Genomic DNA, 22,768 nt, shown 5'->3' with positions numbered 1-22,768 from the left:
TCGTTGCCTTCCTGTCCACAGATATTAGCCAGACGTTGCAAATCACCTTGCTTGTTAGCTAGCAGCACAATGTCGTCCGCATAAAATAAACCTGGGAGTTGCTGCTCTACTACTGTGCCCGCCTGTTTGTATGAGAGATTAAACCCGATATTACTTCCTTCTAGCGCCCTCTCCATCCTCACCATGTACATCATAAATAGCAGCGGGGATAAAGGGCTCCCCTGCCCCAGTCCCTTGTTGATATGAACTTTCTCCTCTCTTCTCATCCCTTCCCATTCAACGAAAACGGTATTTTCTAGTTAAGTCTCTCTCAAAAGCTGTAGACAATCGTCACCTAAGCCTTACCCTTCCAGAATATCCCACAAAATGTTGCGGTCTACGTTGTCACATGTGGGACGACGCGTGCGCCACTCGTTAGCGTGGACTTTCGTTACTTCGTAATACGCATATATAATAAAGCGCAAGTGTCTAATAATGTACTAACTGCAATTTTAAGCAGTAATTATGTTGCACTTAATGACAGTCGACTTACGCGCGCGTCCGAGCTGCCCGGTTGCGCGCAGCGCGGCGTCGTTTCGCGAGAAATGTAAACGAGGGAGGACTGGCCCGATAGGCGGAGCAACGCCAACTCCCGGCTTCGCTTAGCTCCACAAAGAGTGACGTCAGGGCCCCTCCTCAGTTTTCCTTCCTCCGTGGCCCTTTTATTTCAGAATGGCTATTGTTAAATAGGTATTACTTAAAATCTCCGTAGAAACACCCGCGGTATAGTCACGCACTAAATCGGCGTATAGACTCGTAAAACAATATTTCAAACAAGCATTCTGGATTCCTTGACGCTGAATATTTTGTTTTGGCGTGAATTTCAAAGAAAAAAGTGCTATTTATTCTCCCTTGTTGACTTCTAGTTCTTTCTTTCTTTTTTTGCCATGGAATAGTACATCATTGAAAGAATTCTGCACCGATCTAAACTTGTGCAGCGCTTTTCTTTATTTTCACTCTAAGAAAGCGTGCAATAATGTTGTGCTTGTTTCCGCCACATGTCTCGCGTTCTTTTTGAGAGGTTTTGTGCCTTTGGATGACATTCAAAGGAGTCAATGTTCGAAGCGCTGGCTTGCGACTGTCTGATGGAACGTTGGTGCAGGTCATTCCATCAGCGTCTGTTGTGCTTATTTTAAAAGGGCGCATAACGTTTTTTCGGTCGTTAGTAGTCTGGAAGGACAAAAAAAAATGTATATGCTAGTCGATGCACGTGCATGAACGTCGAAAATAGCGCGCGCCTACGTGTCACGTGCGTTGCGTTCGCGCGTGTGCAGCCGACTCGGCGATACTGGTACAGCCAAGGAGGTTTAAAAAAAATAATACTGGAGTGGAGATGGTGCCCTGAAATTGAAGCCGGCCGCCGCCATCTTACTAAGGGAATCGATTAACGTTAGGATGTGGCGGAATAGAGGAAGCGTTTTCTTTTCTCTTTCAGGGCGGTTTTGAAACGGCCAGTTTTGCCATGCAGATTATTCTTGATGTGTCTGTGTCATTCGTTTTAGGATGAAAATTGAACATCTTCACAACTTCTTATGGGAGATCGCGATGTGACGACTAAGCCAATGGCAACATTCCAGCCCGAAACAACAAGCTTTTATTTTTCAGTCACTCCAGAAGTTATCACAGAGCAAGAGCAGCTGCACTGCCGCTATTGTCCGCCTAGTTCAGCACGCTTTTAACGATGAAGTAAGCGCTGGCTTCACCTCTGCTGGTAAGAATCTGCGGTAGTTGCCACTCCAGAATTTTTTCTAAAACCTCCTTGGGTGCACCGCTCTTTCCTAATGCCGGTATGAGCTGGCGCGGGGTATTTAGTCACTGGAGGGGCATTTTGAGCGGTGCTAGAGACTATCCACACATCGGCCCACAGCTGTGGGCGTAGACGGCCAGTCATTGGCCAGTGCTGACGTGCCCTAGCGGCTCCCCCTCCATCCTTCCCCTCGCTCTCAAGGCAGGCACACGGCGTTCGTGGGTTCGCGCGCGCGCGTCTGGAAACGTCACTGTTGGCGTCATCTGATGCTTTTCCTTTCCTCACACATCCCGCCTCGAGTGTGCTCTCTCCATCAACAAGAATCTCCTTCTCTCTCTCCTTTCGTGTTTTTGCTTTGTTCGGCAGCGTGCCATGGCGTGCCGCCTTGTTTCCTCCTCGCCCTTGGTTCTTGAAGGGCGTCGAGGGAGCAGCGTGACGAGGCGGTTGCGCTGTCCTTGAGGGACTCCCCGACGCGGACTCGGCTGTTTCGCCCGGCGTCGACGCGCTACGGATCCGTTGCGCGCCGCCGCGCGCTTGTGCTTCGCCTTGTTGTGCCTTTTTGGTGCGTGTGCTTGCGTCCCGTGGGGACTGGTGTGTCGTGGCCATTTTCTAGATGACTGGCTTCTCTCTCGGAACGTGCTTCTAATATGGGTGTGTCGTCTCCTTTCAGGACACCTTTGAAGGGTTTTCTGAGGCGGCGTAGTTTCGGGATAACGTTGTGCCAGCCGCGCGGTAAATGTTGGAATGTCGTTTTCATTAGCCGATCATTTATAAATGCGAGAATCCTTACCGTATATTCATCATGCGATTGCCGTGTGGCTTAATTACGTCTGACGTGTCATTATTTCGGGCTGCAAATAATCGGCAAACCGTACTCGAGCCATGTGATCTATCTGTTCTGTACAATTTCAATCTGCGTTGGTCACTGGTGCACTTTTGATTGTGTCTTGTTGCTTTAGTTTTTCTTGGAAGGGCGGGCGCACCAGTGTGACAATTTTGTCATTGCAGGGACTCTGTGCTCGTGCTGAAGCGTTTACTAATGTACGATGTCTGTGAACGGTTAAATGGCATGCTTTCACGTATAATTGATATGACATTATTTAGCCTGCTTGCTGTCAAGATGAAGTGATTGATTCAACAACTGTGTTCGTTCAATGGAGAAAGGGCTTACAGCATCGAATAACTGCATTGATATTAAAAAAGGTCACTTTAAGAGGTGCTTCCATTTGGGTTTACTATCAAATGTCAGACCTCTTAACGCAACATTGTTTGTCGCATGATCATATCTTCCTCAGACAGCTCACAATCGCTTGTCAAATCAGTTACTATATAGACTGTTATGTTATGAATATGAAAATACGTTTCTTTCTTTTTTTATTTAAGTGCCAGTGTTCGCTGCTTAAAGCAGCAACTTTGTGTGCGCGGAGAAAGTAACCGTCTCCATGTTTCTTGTCAAAACCACATTTCTCTGCCCAAGTGCAAAGGGCGTGTAACATATGTGGTAGATTGGCATGTTCATGCTACATCCTGGGTTTTCACATCAGCTCGCAGTATTCAAAACACGCACACTTCACGGGTGCTGTTCATCATCTGCAATGACCCAATGAATATGTCATGTCCGTTTTGAGTCAGTTCTTAAAAGGATGGAAGACAAGGCGCATAATTATGTACAAGGGTTCTCGCTTGGACAGGGTTGTATCGTACACCATAGAAAAATTCAAATTTTGGGATGTGGCTTTTCAGAAAGATATGGTCGTCGGCGAGAACCTAAGAACTCAGTCGCAAATATGCTGTTATCCAACTCGGCTGGTGCAATTATGCGAATTATCTTCCAAGTAGTACTGCTCATTTTCGTTATGCCATGGTGGAGGCAAACATTGCTTAATATCAGTCAGTGGCGTAGCTAGGTCGTCTGGCACCCGGGGCCCATAGGTCTTCTGTCACTCCCCTGCCCGGGTGTAGCCGACGGAAAGAGGGGTGTCTGCAGACGTATATGACCAGTGGCGTAGCAACAGGGGGGGCCGGGGGGCCGTGGGCCCCGGGTGCACGGGGCCAGTAGGGGGGGGGGGGTGTCATATACGTCTGAAGACACCCGAAAACTGTAGATATTCTCCCCTTCATCGACTACATCCGGGGGGGGGGGGTGACAGAAGAGCTAAGGGCCCCGGGTGGCAGACGACCTAGCTACGCCACTGTATATGACCCCCCCCCCCCCCCCCCCCTTCACTGGCCCCTTGCACCCGGGGCCCCCGGCCCCCCCTGTTGCTACGCCACTGATATCAGTGTCTCTCGGGAACTGTGTCTTGAGCACAGAGGCACAGGTTCAGTGTGGTGGGCGGAGCTTGTGCTGAATTCTTAATTATCACCGAGCGTAGTGTTCTTTGTCTGCACTGCGCACTAACCTTACATGCCTAAGGTGCTACGCAAGGAACTTGTAGTACTGTGTCCATAGTACAACTTGGCACAGGCTTTTCCTCCTTGCTACTCTGCTGCATAGCAGTGGTGTGTGGTGAGACCCAACTTCATCAGTGAAATTTTTGTTTGGTCTGCAATAACAACATGATTATGGTGTAAACAGCCTTCACATGAAGCTACCACAGAGTTAGTAGAGTGTAGTGAGTTTTTGCAGCACTTGTAAAAAAATAAATTAAAAATGTAATGGATCAGGAACCTGCTCAGAAACATTGCTGCTGAGTTGGGCCTTTATAGGTGTAGAGCATATTTAGAAAACTCTATTGCAAAGCTGTTGTTGAAACAATTCTGTAGTTAATTTCTGCTCATATGTAAGATTGTTTGACAGTGTTACACCCGAAAGCGGCTTTTGAAAGGCAGTGCCGCTGGACTGCAAATGTATGGCATGTTTATTTACCTATGTATGATTCGTCCCAAGCCTTTTCGACCTGCTAAATATCTGCGGCACGTGGCCATCAGACTAATCATGCTTCTTTTTTTTGTTCTTGTCTTGTGCAGCAGCTGTGAAGATGGCTGAAGGCTGGACGGCCAACGTCGTGCGTGACTTCCCTTCCCAGGCTGTCTCTGTGGTAGCCAATGACTGCGCTCGGCAGCTCCATCTCCGAGTACAGGCAGACACCCTGCATGGCGAGGCAGTGTTCGTATGTGGCAGCACCCCACAACTGGGCGATTGGCAGGTGTCACGTGCGCTCGAGATGCATCTTGAGGATCCTGCAATGTGAGTGTGCTTGCCTTTTGCAGCCCCACACTTTTTGTGGAAGGTAGTCGAGCTTGAATATTTATTCAGTTTTACCTTACAATCAGGAGCGAGTACATTTGTTGCGCAGAAAGAGGTCCCATAGTGAAACGCTGTGGCAGGGACCTCTTCAAATATGTTAAAAGAAAAAAAAAACTACTAATCAGCAAAAACAAAAATGCATTGTTAGAAAAATATTACAATAAAAATACGAGCAGCTTACATATTGCACAAACAATACAGTAATAGTACTTAAATGACAGAGAAACAACAGATTTAGTATTATAAAGCAAGGAATTCCACGATTGATTAATACAAAAGTTTTTGGGTGCCATAATTAGTACAGACCTTGGGGAGGGAAAAATTATATTGTAGAGAATCTGTAACATTTCAATTAGTAAGTTCTTGCATGAGAACAAATTAGAGGTTATGATCTTTAATTGCTTGATATATTAAAATTCACTAGCTTAGTAATGCAGAGCATGTTGAGCTTATGGTGCAGATCAGTAACATGACATGAGATCAGTGATTACTCCTCATAAGACTGCAGATGGCTTGATTTTGGATGTGTTGCAGGGAAGAAAGATGAAAGTGGTAGGTGTGTCCCCATGAAATGTTTTAAATGACTGTGGATGAACACGATAATATAGACTAATCGAAGTGTGTAAATCAAGATATCTAGCATTGAGTAGCACCTTAATTCTGTTTCTCTTTGTAGTTTTTGGATGTGCAAGTTAAATTTTAAGGGTAAATCAAGCTCGATTGAAGGAACAAACAATGATTAGAGGCACAACTAGCGTGCATATTAATAAAAAGTGGCTTAACTTGCGTGTCGTTTATATAGGCCTTGAAGTAATGACTATGAACCTAGTTTTGGAAGCATTAATCAGTTTATTTTTAGCACACCATGTAGTGGTGTTTACGAGATCAGCAATTACCTGAATATAGGAGTGGTGTCGTCTGCATATAGGATGCATTCCATTGTTGTGGTTAGACATTTCGGTAAGTCAGTAATGATAGTGAAAATAAGAAGGGACCTAGAATTGAGCCTTGTGGAACACCAATGTTGTCTTTTTGTGAAAGTCAGTCGCAAACATAGATAGTAGTTGCTCACGGTCAGATAACTGTGAAACAGGTTAAGAGGTGTTCCTTCAATATCATAAGAAGCAGGTTTAGAGAAGAGAACGTCATAATTGTATGAAAAGCCTTAGTGAAATCTAGAAGACAGAACCAGCATAGTTGCTTCTGTCAATTTCTGTTTTCCATATATTGGTGAAGTAAATAGGAGCAAAGGGTGTTGAATATCCATGGCAGAAGCCAAATTGTTCTGAATGAAACAAGTTGAAGTTTTCCAAATAGCTAGACAGACGAATGTGCATTAGTTTTCCATTTACTTTTCTAATTGATGGTAGAGCAGAAACGGGCCTGTAAGGGGAAATTAAGCATTTACCACCATTTTTAAGCACCACAATAACCCTGCTTGTTTTTAACTTGTAGGGAAATACACCCTTTTCAAAAGTAAAATTAGTTATGAAGGCAATCATTTTCGCAATAACATCAGCAACCATTTTTTATGATTCGTCTGAATGTTATCTGCACTTGCGCTCAAAGGATTTAAGCCGATGATTACACTTCTTACCTCCCCTGGTGTTGTGGGGGAAAAAAAATGATTGATCACAATGACCAAAAAGGGTATGAATGCGAGCTAGTTCATACGAATCCATCGGTGAAAAAACAGTGAAATAAGCATGACCTAGGGATGAACACAGGACAAGCACTGTCCTGTGTTCTTCCTTAGTCCGTCTTTATTTTTCACTGTTTTTTCACTGATGGACACAGCGAACAAGTTTGTCTGGGGAAGTAGATGGAACAGGTATGGTAGACAAAAAGTAGTTACTGAATGCGTTAGCGATGTCCACTGGGGTAGAAATAATGGACCCTTCATGAGTAATGCTAGTTATCATAGGATTTACGGTATTATTGAGAAAAGAATTGATGAAATGCCATTGTCTTTTTGTTAGAACCAGACCAAATAACTTCATTTTGATAATAGCTCTTTTTCACATTCCTTAATAGTGTTCAAAGTGTTACAGTATAATGTCTGTAGCGATGTTTCATACGTTGATTAAATGGTTGCGTTTCAGCTTTTTTTTTTACATTACCTTACATAAGCTATTAAAGGGACACTAAAGTGAAACACTGAATCAGTTAAGACTGCTAAAGTGTTCTTGAAGACCTCTATCTTTATTGATTTAGCTGTGATAGCTTGAATATTAGAGGAGAAAATGTTGGCGAAAGTTTAATTGAATTTCGAACTGTAACCCTGGGGTTGATATGGTTTTCTTTTTTCTATTTCTTTTTCTTCATTTAGGCAATTTTTTTCTTAACACAGACTAAAAATTGTGCCGGACTGATCCCAGTTGGTTTCCGCTTACTGTGTCTTGGCTTTTCGTAGTGAAAGTCCGATATATTTTCTGTAACTGGCTGACTGTTGTTTCGACATACCTGTACAATGTATGTGATTGTGTCTGTATTTGTGTTATTGATGTAAAAAAAGAAGAAAGAACACTTATTGATGTTTAAGTTTTACCGTGTTTCAAATTGCAGCTATTGTATACTATACTTTTTGTTATTAATTTATGTGCTTGTGTGACCGCAGCTGCCAAGGGTGGCGAAGCCCAGTCAGGCACATTCACTGCCTTTTGTCGTGTCCCCTAAGGCATTTCTGTAAGGAATGCCTTGAATAAATGAATAAAGAAAGAGAAAGAAAGAAACTTTCCATGTTCACTCTTTGGCTCTTTCAGAATACAATGTAGTCTGTCTTTACCGACAAAAGCTTAACTAGGCCTGAGCAGATGGCATCAAAATCCGTGATGTCAAGGTGGGCTGGTGGGGGAACTTCACAGTAATGGCACCACCTGTCTTTTGTTTATGCATTTTCTCTGGCTTACAAGACATCTCGTCGCAGTGAGAGTGGCTTTTTTGGTATTGTGGAAGGGTAACTTAACACTGTGAAAATAATTTTTCTTTTTAGTGTCCCTTTAAATAATCCAAATGTTAACCCTGGATTCCTAGCAGAGGAATAACTTTTATGGCATTGTACACATGTTGTGGATGAAGTGACATAGTTGGTTAATATTGTGATGAAAGTTCTGTATGTTGACTCTGCATCATTCCTCTTGAGTTACAGGAGACCAGTTCATGCTAGATATCAATTCTATGAGCTTAACACGACCAAACATGTTTCTGATCAAACTTGTGCTATTGTCACAATGACTGTTGTGAAAGCAGAGAGCTATATGGAAATGGTCTGCAATGTGACTTTGAAGAATGAATGCCGAGGGAGGATAAAGGAGGTTTGACTTGGCATCACCAATCAGCTTTCCTGAACCATAATTAGAGCGACAAATAGGAAGAGAAAGAAGATATTCAAGGCCGTAACCTTGGAAACAACTAACATATTGGGGCAGACATGATGAAGAGGCATCAAGTAAATTAATGTTAATGTCTCCCATTAGGACAACAGCCTTGTTTTCTTTTGAAAGAACAGCGAGAACAGTATCGGTGCATCACAAAAAGATGGAATTGGGGAATGCAGTGATCAATAAATGCAACCAAAGACACCATTATTATTATCCATTCCTAAGACAGAGGGATCAACTTCGATCCACTGTCAGGCAGAAGAAACATGGCTTAACTGCCATGTTGTGACGAAGTACGGTTGCAATATTCAGCACTGTGTGATGGAAAACACTAGAATACTATCACAATTGCTGAGCCGCATGAAGCACACATTATGGAGAATGAATGGCACAAGACAACATCGCTTGATATTGGGAAAATGCTTACGAAGGCTGCGTGCATTAAAGTGAATCACTGACTCACAGCTATTGGCAAAAAAGGACTTTAATATCATTGTTGCAAATGGAGGACATTGACATTAAGAGAGGAGAAAAAAAAACGCAAAAGAAAAAGATACAAAAAAAAGAAACTAATGACAAAGCTTAGCCAATCAACCCAACAGCCTTAGCTCAAATTCACTCTTGTTATGAAAAACCCTGCTGTCTGTATCGCTCTCGAGTGGGACGCCAAGAACAGGCATCCAGAGTGTCGGGAGAACAGTGAATCTCGTTGTTTATTCTGGGCTGTTATTTATAGCAGTAGGTGGAAGGGCTACCTGCTATGGTTGCTCAGTGGCTATGGTGTTGGGCTGCTGAGCACGAGGTCGCAGGATCGAATCCCGGCCACAGCGGCCGCATTTTGATGGGGGCGAAATGCGAAAACACCGATGTGCTTAGATTTAGGTGCATGTTAAAGAACCCCAGGTGGTCGAAATGTCCGGAGTCTTCCACTACGGCATGCCTCATAATCAGGAAGTAGTTTTGGCACGTATGACCCCATAATTGAATTTTTTTTAGGTGGAATGGGTTAGTGCAGGTAGAGGAAAGAGCAATGCAGCACTTGAAGCAGTGAAGCATCCACAGATAGCTTGCTCCCTTTGAACTGATATGATACATCCTCCTTTTCAACAGCTGTTCACCGCCAGGCTCAACACCGCTGGCTTGTCCGCTGGAAGCGGTGGTCATAACCCAGATGCTCAGGCGGTTGCGTTTGTCGTGTTGTCCTTCGTGGAGGCTAAAGCAATAACTGCTGATCTGTGGTCGATAGAGCAGCAGTGGTAGTTGCGCCTACCCGTTGCGGCCGCAGCGATGGCTGCTGAGCTGCCGTCGATGAAACTGCAGTGGCGGTTGACTCCACCCCTTGTGGCAAGGCCCAGTTGTCGTCCAAATCTTTGTTGTCCGATGAGTCGACATCACACTATTCTTTGGTCGCCAAAAGGTGGCGACGGTTCTGCCGAAGAACTGTATTGTTTTCGGTCCACACGAGAAAAACCCATGGCCCTGCTGATCCAACCACCTTGGCTTTTCATGACTATGACTTTCTATTCAAGCGTATCATGTCGTTGTTGCTTAGATGAGGTAAAGTCCACTGGTTGTGCCTCCTCTGTCGGTGTTTCTTCACCCGTATCACAGGCAGTGGATTGAAGTCTGGCACCGGTGTGTGCAGCCGCTTTCCCTGCAACAGCTTGCCTGGAGACCGGCCATCTTCAGTGGGACTTGTCCTGTAATTCAACATGCCTAGCCAAAAGCACTCGTTTGCATCTTTTGTCTTCTTTAGGATGCGCTTCACGATTTGTGCGCCCTTTTCCACGAGTCCGTTAGATTGGGGATATTCCTACGTGATGTCACATGTTTGAAATCGTAAAGATGTGTGAAAAGAGCGAACTCATAGCTGCTAAACTGTGCCATTAGAGATTGGCCATTGTCGGTGCAAACCTCGGCTGGGATACCGTGCCTTGAAAATATCGTACCCAGCCTATCGATGGCCAAACTGGCTGTTGTGTCAGGCAACAGCTCCACCTCTGGGAAATTGTACATCGAATCGTAAGCGCACAGACAATGCCGTCCCAAGTATTGAAAGAGATCGACACCGACACAGTACCATGGTTAAATAGGCGTTGGCCGAAGAATCAGAGGCTCTGGTAGTTGTTTATAAGCATATGTTTTGCTCTCGGGACAACTTTCGATCATGAACTGAGTGTCCGAGTTAATGTTCGGCTAATAGACTGTCTTGCCCTAGCTTTGCACTTCACCTGACCAAGATGGCCTGCATGAATCCGCTTCAACATGTCCCTGCGCATGCTGGTCGGTATCACTACTTTCGACCCTTTCAAAAGTATGCAGTTTACCACGGAAAGCTCGGCAGCCACGGGTTTCAGTGGACCGTCCACATGTTCTCTGTTGCTAGTTTCTGTAGCATGGGGCCAAGGTGTGGATTGTTAGCGGTTTCCTGTGCAAGTTTTGCAGCTGTCTTTTCACTCATGGGCGCCAATACGATGATGATGGCATGAACTTTGACGTCGCATTGCTCTGCAGCCACCTTGTGCCCAGGAGCAGGAGTCTGGGACAGCATATCAGCTAGGGCCATCTGTTTGGCAGGAATAAACATCAATGTGTCATCATATTTAAGCAACCTAAAAAAATATATGTTGCACTCTGGGTGGCATGTCGGCTATGCCTTTCTTTGATATGTTTATCAGCAGACTCTGGTCACTCTCGAGGATGAGTGGCCGGCCATGTACAATATGATTGAACTTTTCGCAACCAAAGACCAAAGCTAAAGTCTCCTTTTCAATCTGAAAGTACACTTGTTCCGACTCGGTGAGAGTTTTTGATGCGTACGCTACTGGCTTCTAGCAATCCCTGTGATGTTGCAGGAGCACCGAGCCAACCCCACTTTGAGAAGCATCTGCAGTTTCTTTTGTCTGCAAACTTGGGTCAAATATAGCAAGCAGTACTGCTTTGCCCAGCTCCTTACATATAGCCTGCCATTCATTTTCGTGTTTCAGCATCCAATCAAAGACTGTGTCTTGTTTGATGAGGGAACGCAGAGCCGAAGTGCGCTGGGAAAGTGACGTAATGTACGAGGATTGATCCAGAAGTAAGGTTCCCACCAATTTTAGAAATAGACAACATTGTTGGTTTTCATGGAAATATACATCATTGGAAAGATGAAACTTTGCTCTATTTTTCTACATAATCTCCATCTTTTTCTATGCATTTTTGTAGACTGTGTTCCAATTTCTGTACCTCAATGTTGTAGAACTCTGATGCCAACCCGTTGAGGAAGCGTTTCACCTCTTCTTTGACTTCATTGTCGCTCTGGAAGCGTCAGCCACTCAAATGTTCCTTTAACTTGGGGAACAAGTGTGATAATCACTAGGGGCAAGGTCTGGACTATACGGTGGGTGGGGCATGACAGTCCACCCAAAGTTTGTCAAATGTTCCTGGGTTGATGGGAGACGTGAGGTCGGGTGTTGCCGTGAAGCATTTGCCTTGAGTCTTTGGCATTTTCAGAAGACCGTCCATGAGGTCGGGATTTGGCATAATGCCATTCTGGCTAATGAAATCACCCAGGAACTTCTTGCACGCTGCACCGACAGTTGGATCCATTAAACATTATACCTGCTTCATCAGCTGCTTTTAGTGCACTGTGCAGCCTTTGGTCGTGTTCTGCCCTAGTCGTGCCCCAGATCAGTACATCGTCCACGTACACGGGTGCACCTGAGAGGCCATCAAAAACCTTGAGGGCCTTCTGAAACACCTCGCTAGCTGAAGCTATGCCGAATGGAAGGCGAAGAAAACTAACGGCTGAAGGGTGTGGCAAATGTACATACCTTAGACGATTCCTTGTCTAATGGGATTTGGTGAAATCCAGCATTTGCGTCAAGATGCGAGAAAAATTTCGCGCCTGCCAACTCCACCTCAATATCCTCTCGACAAGGCATTTGGTAGTGTTCTCTCTTCAAGTGCTCATTTATGCGTCTTCAATCCATGCAAACTCTTAACTTTCCATCTTTATTTAGCACAATGACTAGCGGGTTCACCCAATCCATCGGGCTGCTGACCTTCTCGATGATGCCTTCATTTTCCAGCCGATATAATTCAGTGCGGAGAGGCTCTCTTGGGAACAGAGGAACCCTTTGGGCTGGCTGGACGACTGGCAGAGCATCATTGCGCAGCACGATCTTGTATTCATGCAGCGTGTGCCCTATTCCATGGAAGAGCTGTGGGAATTCCTTGATCACTGCTTCAACGCTGTTTTAGTCTTGTTTTCAACAGCGCGCTGGACGTTTCCTAGCTTCTCGCTGGTTGCCAAGCCCAAGATTGCACTGTGGTCTTTCTTTACAACAAAAAATATAGTGCGCACCTTGTGGTTGCCAACCATGACGGGTGCTGAAAACATTCCAGTGTGCTTGATTACGTTACCACCGTAAAGTTTCAGAATGGTGCCACTTGGCTTCAGAGTAACAGCCTTAAGCTTGCGGAACACAGAGTGGCAAAACGTTTGCCTGTGATCCTGTATCCACTTTGAACCTCACGTTTTGGCCGTGAATGCGTGCGTCCACTCGCCAGTCACGTTCTGTCAGCGGTGCCGATAGCGGCGTCCAGCACCTCAAAGTCGTCCTTCTCATGCTGCAATTCGCAAGCGTCGTCCTGTTTTCTGCAACAAGATGTGAAGTGACTTCGCTCATTACACGTGTAACAAGTTTTTCTGTAGGCTGGGCAGCACTTTAAGGCGGGTCTTCGGTTGCAATGCGTACACTGCGGGCCGTGCCTAGGCCCCATCGGAGTCCTCTTTCTGGCCGTGACAGTGGCCACATCCAGTTATTTGTTTGCCTTACACCAGACTTCGTTTTGACGAGCTGATGTCTCTGCCGCCTTGCAAAGGTTGACAACTTTTCCTGACATCAGGGTTTTGTCCTTGGGCATCTTCTCTCGGAGCTTTGGCGAGTTGGTTCCAAACACCACTTGGTCGTGCACCATATCATCTGTCATGGTGCCGAAGTTGCAGGAACTGTTCGGATGGTCCCACCTCGCCCTGAAGACTTGAACGGAAGACATACATTTCTTGGATTTCGTTTTGTTGCTCCACGAAATAGTTTTCGAATTTGGCAATCGCAGTGCCTTAGTCTTGCTTGTTTTCTTCCTCGGTGAACATGACGTTGTTGAAAACGTCCAATGCTTCCCCCCCGGCCATGCTGAGCAGTAGGGGGCTGTCTTTGCTGCCTCCAATCTTGGCTTGTTGGTGCATGCTGTTGCTTGAAGAAAAAAAATTTAGACTTCTGGCGAAATAGGTTTGTTTCTTCGTCCATCAGCCGTAAACCACAGTGGTTCAGGCTGCCTTAGGTGCTTCATGGGGTCGGTCCTCGTGCTCAGCTACCCCCGGAACATTACGTTGTGGCTGTTTAGCTTCGTCCCACTTCTGATTCCATGTATTCTTCTGGAGTGGTATGCCAAGAACAGGCAGCCAGGGTGTTAGGAGAACAATGAATCTCGTGGTTTATTGCGGGCTGTTACTTATAGCAGTAAGTGGAAGGGTTTAGGGCAGGTAGAGGGAAAGAGCAATGAAGCAGGTGGCAGTGAAGCGTCCACAGATATCTTGCGCGCTTTGAACTGATATGATACACTGTCTGTAGCCTGCCTCGCTTTTATGACAGTCGTCAGTCCACAAAAAGAGCAATTTTCTTTTCTTGAGTTGCAAAGCCTTGCTGAACAATAGCTTATTCTGACGACTGAGTTGGTTGTTGATAAAAACGGGTTTGCTGCGTGCATTACTGAAACCAATGTTGTTTGCATGTAGATGTGCTTTATGGCCTTTGCAGATAAACACTGTCTTGAATGTGTGGGAGTGAAATCAAACTAGCAATTTTTATTCATCTGGACCAGATGGCACATGGTGAATGATTTCCACATCACTAGTGGAAACAGGGCAATCAATTTTAGAGGTGATAGTTTGAAGCGTAGCTGGGCAGTTATCACTGTGAGTGAACGGAACACTTTTGATTGCTACATTGTTTTTTTTTCTGTAGTATTGTTTCATCTCACCTATTCATTTTTTCCAAGTCATTAAGTGCACCCAACAACTTGTTGGTTGCAGTTAATTGTTCTTCTTCAAGCTAGGGGACTCCTCTGTGTTGTTAAAAAGAAATCAAGACTATGTCGCAACCCCTTGTTCTCGTTCTTTAGTCCTTTAGTGATCAAGGAAGGCTGAGAGTCCAGCGTGGAAACAAGTTTTTATCTTGTCTAAAATGTTATAAAGCCTTTCCTTAAAAGCATTCTCTAGCTGTTCCATGCATTTTGACAGTTTGGCAACAGTTGGCACATTAAAACAGAATAATACTTAAAACAGCAGCATAGGTGGCAGACAAAGAAAAAACTGAATCTGTAAGATACTATACACCCAGAGCAAGTGTGCATGAACCTGTGAAGCCAAGACGTGTGTGGCATGGCATTGTTGCCGAAACAGTTCTTCGTGTAGCAGCAGGTCAAGTCACTGGACAGAAGTCATGAATATTCACACTTACTGTGTCCAAGAGAAATTATAGGTGTTAATGTTAACCCTCTAACTACCACGGCTGATCTGTACTCTTCCTTGCCATTTGTACTAGTATCACCAAGGATGAGCTGTACTCTTCCAAGCCACAGCTTCTGCTTTTTCTTGCCAGAGATGACCTGAGCTCGTCAACTGTTTGCATAATGCACTTGAATTTCAGCACTTGTACATATTCTTCAAGGCTTTAAATTCCTTTTATTTTCATCTGTTCAGATAATTACGTTGAACCGTAACGTATGTGTGCTGACAGTCTTTTTCAACTCAGATGTCTTTCATTAATATGTTGGATTATAAGAGATCAACCACTCATAAAATATACAGGGTGTCCATAAAGTCTTTTTACAATGTCAAGCTTTTATTCCATACATATATAAGAGATAAATATATGGAAATTAGTCACAATATAGCAGTATGTATTGAGTTTTTTTTTCATGACCTAATAAACTCTAATATGGGCACCGTGGGTTGCACAAAGCACATCAAGGCGAAATCCCAGACATTTCTTGCCATGTCTGCTGCAGCATAGCCTCATCAGTGGTTGCAGTGGCATCAGTGATCCCTTGCTTGACGTCAATAATGTCCCGTATCTTTGTTCGATACACATTGTCTCTAATGTAGCCCCATAGAAAGAAATCTAGGGACATTGTTTGGCGAGCGAGATGCCGAGGGAATCGGGCCAACCCGTCCAATCCACCAATAGGAAACATTTGGTCCAGGAGCTTGCAGACATGTATGCCCCATTGTGGTGGTACACCATTGTGCTGGTAAAGGACGGTTGATTGAAGGTTGGCCACTTGTGATGGTGTCACATATTCAGTCAAAAGGTCAAGGTAAACATTTGCAGTAAGTTTTCTCCACGAAGAAAAAATGAACCAATGATTCGATTGCAGTTCAGTCCACACCACACATTCACTTTTTCACTAGCTCATTGCAGGTACATTGTTGTATAGGGGTTTTCTGAGCCCCAAATATTTGCACTGTGAATGTTCAGTTTACCGGAAGCATGGAAGGTTGCTTCGTGAGGACCTTGTGAAACTTGTGCACTGTTGATCATTGTAGCTGTAACTGTCTGGCAGCAATGGCAGGGAATGGCTGTTTGGAGATTGATCAAAAGCTTGCCTATCCATTAGACGTTTTCCTCTGATAGTCGTTTTTTGTACACTCCTTGCTATATCCAAACGTGTGCCAGTCTCCATGAATTTCTTATACCATTCACGAATTGATGGAAGTGATGGTTGTTGTTTTTCATACTTAGTCCTGAAGTTTCACTGAGTTTGTGTCCAATTTTGTTTCAATGAACTACACAACACATTGTGCCTTTTCTTGGCAAGTAGCCATTTTCATATGTTGGCCTTCTTTTTTCACTCTTTGCAATCTTACCTGAAATACACAAATTTGCTATTAGTATACACTTTAATAGTAACTGGGCATAACTAATGGGCATAGCTGATATTCTAGTCGAGATTTGAAGCATGCTGCATTTAAACCACAAAAGAAGAACCATGGGGATAGAGGAAGAGGACGGGAAGGACAGCTTAAGTATAATAAAATGTCGGAATGCATCCATCGGTATTTAGCTATGGGTTTCCTTTAGTTACTTTGCTTAGGAATGCTACAAGATTAAGATGCAGTTGGGCAGCACATGTAATGTTTGGGGCAGATAACTAGCGATCTACTAAAGTAACAAAATGTGGGTACCAAAGGAAAGGAATCCCAGCCTAGGTTGGCAGGGAGTTAGGTGGCATAAGATGAGGAAATCTGCAGGCATACGCTGGAGTCTGCTGACGCAAGACAAAGGTAATTTTAGATCACTCGGAAAGGTTTTCAGCATGCAGTGGACATAAGATAGGATGATGATGATGATCAGTATGTTCAGTTTTCTGTCTTAATGGAATCAACCATTCCAGGCTATTGTCAAATATGGATTGTCATCTGCAATAAAAGTTAATTGCTGGCGCTTGCATTTGTTTCTTTCATAGGTGTGCCAGATAAGGAGAGTATTTTTCTCTTCTTCCAGTATTGTTCTATCCAAGTGCTAGGTCTTATGCAGGACTGTTCTCCTTGTCTCAGGTGAAGTAGGAGCTTACATATTTTATTGCAGTTTTTTTTTTACCATGTATACGTATTTGCACCAATTCTCTATGCCAAGCTTAGCCCTTTCATAATTGACATTGAATTATATATATAGGCTTTGCTTGGTCCTTCATGCGCTTTCTGCAGGAGTGAATTATTGACTGATTGGTTTGATTTGTATGAAGGACATCTATATGTGATGCATGCTATTCAGATTCTAAATGGTTCATTAGAAAACATTTGGTTGGTTTAATTTCACTTTCCCCTCTCATTTGCCACTCTCATTGTTTTTGTATTCCTGTTTTCTCCACTGATGCAGGAAAGTGTGGGGTGTGAAGGTATCTGCACCGCTTCACAAGACGCTGGAGTTCCGTTACCTTATTGGCATCATGCTGGAGAATGGCAATGTCATTGTGCGCAGGTGGGAGACAGTCAGGCATCCACGTTCAATCAGCGCCAATGAACTGACTATGGATCGCAACGCCGCCATCGACATGTTTGGCAACTACGGTATGCATGGCAGCACCCTGCAGACATCAGCCCTTTAACACTAAATGGGGAACATTTTGACAACTGACAAAAATGTGTGCAGATGTCACCAAATCTGGCACTTAAGGGCCCCTGAAACACTTTTTGAGCATAGCAAGAAAATGTTGCTGATCTGTCATAGAGGCTGCTTCAGACATGTGTACCAAATATTACTGCATTGCATGCAGCAGGAAACATATCTCGGGCCAAAAACGGTGAAAGCTCACTTGTTCTCGCTCCTGCAATGGCATCATGCAATGCCATCGAAAGCTGCTGGACCCACCAATGCTATTAGCTGATTTCGTAATCCCGAGAGCATTCTCAGTGACACATAATTGCGAATGTCGAGTGAAATAAATGAAATGTATATAATATGCCTGCAGTCTCAAAAAGATAGAAAAAAACTATTTCATCTTTGCACTGCGCATAGCTGTGTCAGCTGTGTATGGATTCCAAGGTGGCTGCAGTGTGCTGCATAGCGTAGTCTACTGCAGCCATCATGGGGTGCTGCGGTGAGCCCTTTGACTGCCACAACACCCAACTTTCGGCTGGGGCTCTGCCCTCTTGGCTTCTCAGCTGTTTAGCTTCCAGTGTGCTAGCCGAGACGAAAAGAGAGAAAGCCAGTTATCGGTGCGATAACTCCTCTTCAGTTGAAGGATCCAAAACATTTTTGTGGCATGATATTTGCGGGACAATGTCCTTTATAGTGAGGTCATTCTATGATTAGTTAGACATAATATTCAGGGCCCCTTTAAGTTTCCTTCAGATGTGAATAGCGCGAGGGGTTAGAGAGGAAGGGGATAGCCAGCACTATTCAAATTGTTGAGAAAGCTTAGAGTACAATTTCGAATTTGGGCGTTTGAGACCACTTCAGTTGTTGCACTCATTGGGGTATGTGCAAGCAGCTGACAGGTATGTGTGCCCTTGGGTTGAGAGATGCCTCCATTTCAAATGCTTTTTCACCTATTTCACCAAATGTTCACTTATGCTCATTTTGCCTCTGTGTTTGACAATTGGGGGGAATGCAGCCTGTCATTTTAGCTTAGTGGCTGTTTTATTGTGCTGCTCAGCTCGAGGTCATGGGCTTGATGTTGGCCATGGGATTTTGCGTTTTCATGGAGGTGAAATACAAAAATGCTTGTGTACTTAATTTAAGTTCATGTTAAAGAAGCCCAAGTGGTCAAATTTAATCCGGACTGCCCCACTACAATACACCTCGTAATGATCTTGTGGTTATGGTGTGTAAAACCCCAGAACTCTTCTTTCTGTCTTTCTTTCTTTCTTTCTTTTTTTTTGCATTTGGGGGGAATGCTCTCCAACAAGACTATCTGTGGTTGAAGAAGGGATGCTGAGAGACCAGTGGCAAAAGAAGTATACAGGGCTCTCCTTCCAAGATGCATCTCTACCTGTTAGAGAGAACTTGTTCTTTGCTGTCAGTACCAGGTTTCAGACGTAGTACTTCTCAGATATAAGATAGATGGGCTATCATAGTTTTTAACAGCACACACACATGCACAAGAAGTTGTTTAAAAAAACCACAACTTGGAGCTGTTGTGGTTCTTTTAAACTGTACCACCATATTTTGCAACTGTCCTTGCTTGTCATCTTGCAACACAACCAAAACTTGCATATAGATGTGGCATGCTTTTCTAAGAAAAGTGCACTAAACCCTTTCTTTGCTATGGACAAGCTGAGTTTTTCTCCATGTTTTTGGTCAAGACGACCCATGACAAGCTCAGCTCATCAACGGTAGTTGCAATTCTTTTGCAATTTTTAGTTTGTCATTGGTGATGCATCTCATTTTCTTCTACACTACTGTTAAGATTAACTTTCGATGAATTAGTTGAAATTTAGCTAAATAAATGGCTAAAATATTGCCTCCACTGCTTTTTGTCACGGATTCCACATTAAAGGGCCCCTCACAGGTTCAAAAGGATGGACTGGTGGGCTACTTGGTATGGCATTATTCCACAGAAGCCCACGGATGGCAAAAGAAACAGAAGGGACACAGCAACTAACAGCTGAGTGTTTATTGTATGAGAGCAGATATATAGATCACCGTACAAAAGGCAGGGAGAAGGAAGACACACAAACAAATCGAACCAGCAAGTTCAACTGACATAGGCGGCTAACATGACAACCCTTCACCAGGTTTGGCCATTTTAAACAAACAAGAACAGAGCATATCTGATATGCTGGCGATTGTTTCTGCAAAGTATTACGGTGCTGCATGCCGCAAAAGTATCTGAAATTTCAAACCAGACACTGTGCATGTTGCTCTCCAGAGCCCTGCTCCCAGCCAGATAGTCAGCCACATGCAAAAGTGCGTCTTTGCCTTGCATGTTTCATCACTCACCATGACTAATCATCCAATGCGCAAGGTGCAGCGCCACGAGAAGGGGAAAAAAAAAAAGGTGGGGCTCTGCGTTGCTCAACTCTGGTGCGGGAAAGGCAGGGAAGGAACACCGCGCGGGCATAATACGCCAAGGCAGAAGAGAGCGTCTCCCTTGGCAGTGGCGCTCGCCTCCTGGCAGCATGGCAGCAGGACAGTTATTTTCTTCTTTCTCCTCCAGTAAGGAAAAATTGAAAAATTATTTTGGGGAAACGCTCCTTAGACAGCATGTGACAGCCTCAAGTGTATAACCAAATTTTGCAATGTGGTCTGGTGAGGGGGCCCTTTAAAGCATTCAGCGAGTTTTTGTCAGATTTCAGGATCATAGCATGGCACGGAAGTGGTAATGTACTTCACTAGGTGCCTTATGTTTCCAGCTAATGCACATTTCTTAAGAGGAAGCTTTAGCTCTGGTCCATCTCCAGTGCCACCTATTCAAATACATGTAATATGCAGAAACACTCTTCTGAGATAATTGCTGGGCCAATTTTAAAGAAATTTGTTGTATTTGCGAAAGTTAAAATCTAGTGACTGTTGGAAGGGGAATTTCGATTTAGGGTCTGAATTTTTTCGAAAAGGATTTCAAGAAATTGGCAAGTATGAAAAAAAAAAGACAGTTGAAGCACGAAGTTTACAATTTCATTGCTCTGCATCAAGAACGGGTACTGCAGTTCTGTAAACTGCATCCTTACATCATCCAAAGCAGACAAATGTCATACATCAATTTATATCTTGCATGAATTTGTTACGTTGCTTGCAAGGGTTTTACAGAAGTTCTTGTCGCATACTAGTAGTTTACTTGAAAGCCATGTACCGTATTTACTCGATTCTAAGCACCCCCTTTTTTTTCATGATTGCAATGCCCAAAGTGAGGGGGGGTGCTTAGATTCGAAAAATCTGGAATGACCCCCCTTCCCCCTTTTCGCTGCGACTTCACGACGAGACGGGTGCGAGAAATAACATTTTATTTTGCAAACATCCAAAAGAAAAATCGGTGCAGACAGTGAGCCCACCGCTTGTGTTTGATGCTTAGTCACTATCACTGCCACTCACGAGTCCGCGCGGCTCTGCAGTCCGGCTGTGCGGCAAGATCGCGCCGCGGACGCCGTTGCACCTCGGGACTCCGACGGCTCCGGCTCGATGACAGAGCGAGCAAGCGCGCTTGGCGGTCTTGGCTACGCGCTTTTCTTAACAAGTAGGGGGGGTGCTTAGATTCGCATACAAACTTTTTTCCGAATCTTTTTGCGAAAATAGAGGGAGGTGCTTAGAATCGTGAAAATACGGTATAATATATCAATTTTGTCTGCTCAATATGTAGTTAGGTGCAATTTACAGAGTTGTGACATCGTTTTTTATTGCTGAGTTAGAGTTGTAAACTATATAGCTTCATTTTCTAAAACTTTCGATTTTTTTTCTAATTCTTATTTAAAAATTTGACAGCCTAAATAAAAAATGTGCAGCCAAGAGTCTCCAGATTTTAACCTTTCTTTTAAATGCAATAAACCTTATCAAATTTGGTGCACTGGCTGTTGAGAAAAATTTCTCCTTTCCCATGTATTGAGATAGGAACCCCTGAAGTAAAACTTCCTTTTAACCTACTAGTACTAGTCAAGTCATGTTATCGTAGCTTGAAATAGCCAAAAGAGAAGAGCATTGTCACCCATATTGTATCTTTCATGTGAAAGTGCTGAATAGGATATTGAAATATGAAAGGGCACAATTATCTTTTGATGCAAGGAGTGCTTTCAAGTTTCGCATAGACACCATCCCCACTATGAGCTTCTAAAAGCTTAACCCCCGGGCCCACTTGTTGCTATGCATATCTGGTTAGAAAAATTGTCAGAGGCAGCCAGTGCTCGCCAAGCATGGGAATTTTAAGGCAAGATAAAGTAATTGCTTTGATTTCACTATGAAATGAGCTTATCTTGATGCTCTTGCTATGTTTTTTACCAGTTGCCAGCCTACGAAATTGGTTCAAGCACTCACATCAGTTTTTTTTTCAATGTTTAGTTCTTCTGCAGTGTCAAGACTTGCCATATGTGGCGCTGTAGATTTCTGGTTCATGCAGGCTCTGTGTATGCACCCCTGCTGCTGCTTTCAGATGGCGAGGACAAAGTTGAGCCCGGCTGGCTGACTTCAGAGTCCATAGTGCACCTCAAGATGTTTGACAACCCCATTGTGCTGTGGAAGCGCAAGTACAAGTCTGTGCCCATCTCTTACCACATCACCCCGATTGACATCTCTGTTCGGAACAGTGATGTAAGTGTCATTATTGTGCAGAAGTGTGCCTCATATTTTCATGTTTGTTGTAGTCCTTTATTTGTTGGAACCAAGTCGAGAAGACTTGAGTTTCATAAGCAAGTAAACATGCACATTCTTCAAAGAGGTATTGAAACGCTTTTTGGATGCAGCAAGAAAACATCCACAATCTCTTGCAATACTGCCATGAATATTCAAGCTAAATGCTTACCTGCCAACTCTCCTGGATTTTCTTTAATGTTTATAAATTTGGACTCATTTTATGATTCTGCGTATGTTGTACCAAGTCTGGAAAAATAAACTTTGTTTGGGGAAATGTTTTGCTCATTGCTTGCCGAACCTTTATTGGAAGTCTTCTGATGGTGAAAAGATACAAGAGGGGCACCTGCTCTGAGCAAGCTTATGCAGACCTCTTTCTTAAGCAGGCAAAATGGGCAGCAGCAAAACCACTAAAAAAGTCACTGTGATGTAAAAACAATGTGTTGCTTGTCCCTGTTTCAATTTTTCTGCTACTTGTGTGCCTTGCATGCTATGTCCATATCCAGTCATGTCCACGGGATTTTAC

At 43.9% G+C, this 22,768-nt stretch overlaps 1 protein-coding gene across 10 annotated transcripts in view; it reads left to right on the top strand.

Moving 5' to 3' along the window:
* LOC139052787 (glycerophosphocholine phosphodiesterase GPCPD1-like) overlaps nt 1-22,768 on the top strand; it is a 277,931-nt gene that overhangs the window by 142,041 nt on the left and 113,122 nt on the right. For 5 of the 10 annotated variants that reach the window (XM_070529864.1, XM_070529873.1, XM_070529870.1 and 2 more), the window contains 3 exons: nt 4,760-4,976; nt 17,344-17,534; nt 22,046-22,203. In XM_070529864.1, the coding sequence (XP_070385965.1) occupies nt 4,760-4,976; nt 17,344-17,534; nt 22,046-22,203 (566 nt within the window). Of the gene's footprint in view, nt 1-4,756; nt 4,977-17,343; nt 17,535-22,045; nt 22,204-22,768 lie in introns of all 10 variants that reach the window. The other 5 variants (XM_070529863.1, XM_070529871.1, XM_070529869.1 and 2 more) reach the window with 1 other exon arrangement.

This window comes from Dermacentor albipictus, unplaced genomic scaffold, assembly GCF_038994185.2.
Source record: "Dermacentor albipictus isolate Rhodes 1998 colony unplaced genomic scaffold, USDA_Dalb.pri_finalv2 scaffold_34, whole genome shotgun sequence".
Taxonomy (NCBI): Eukaryota; Metazoa; Arthropoda; class Arachnida; order Ixodida; family Ixodidae; genus Dermacentor; species Dermacentor albipictus.
Note: the sequence above shows the minus strand (reverse complement) of the source record. Positions and strands in the feature narration are given on the sequence as shown.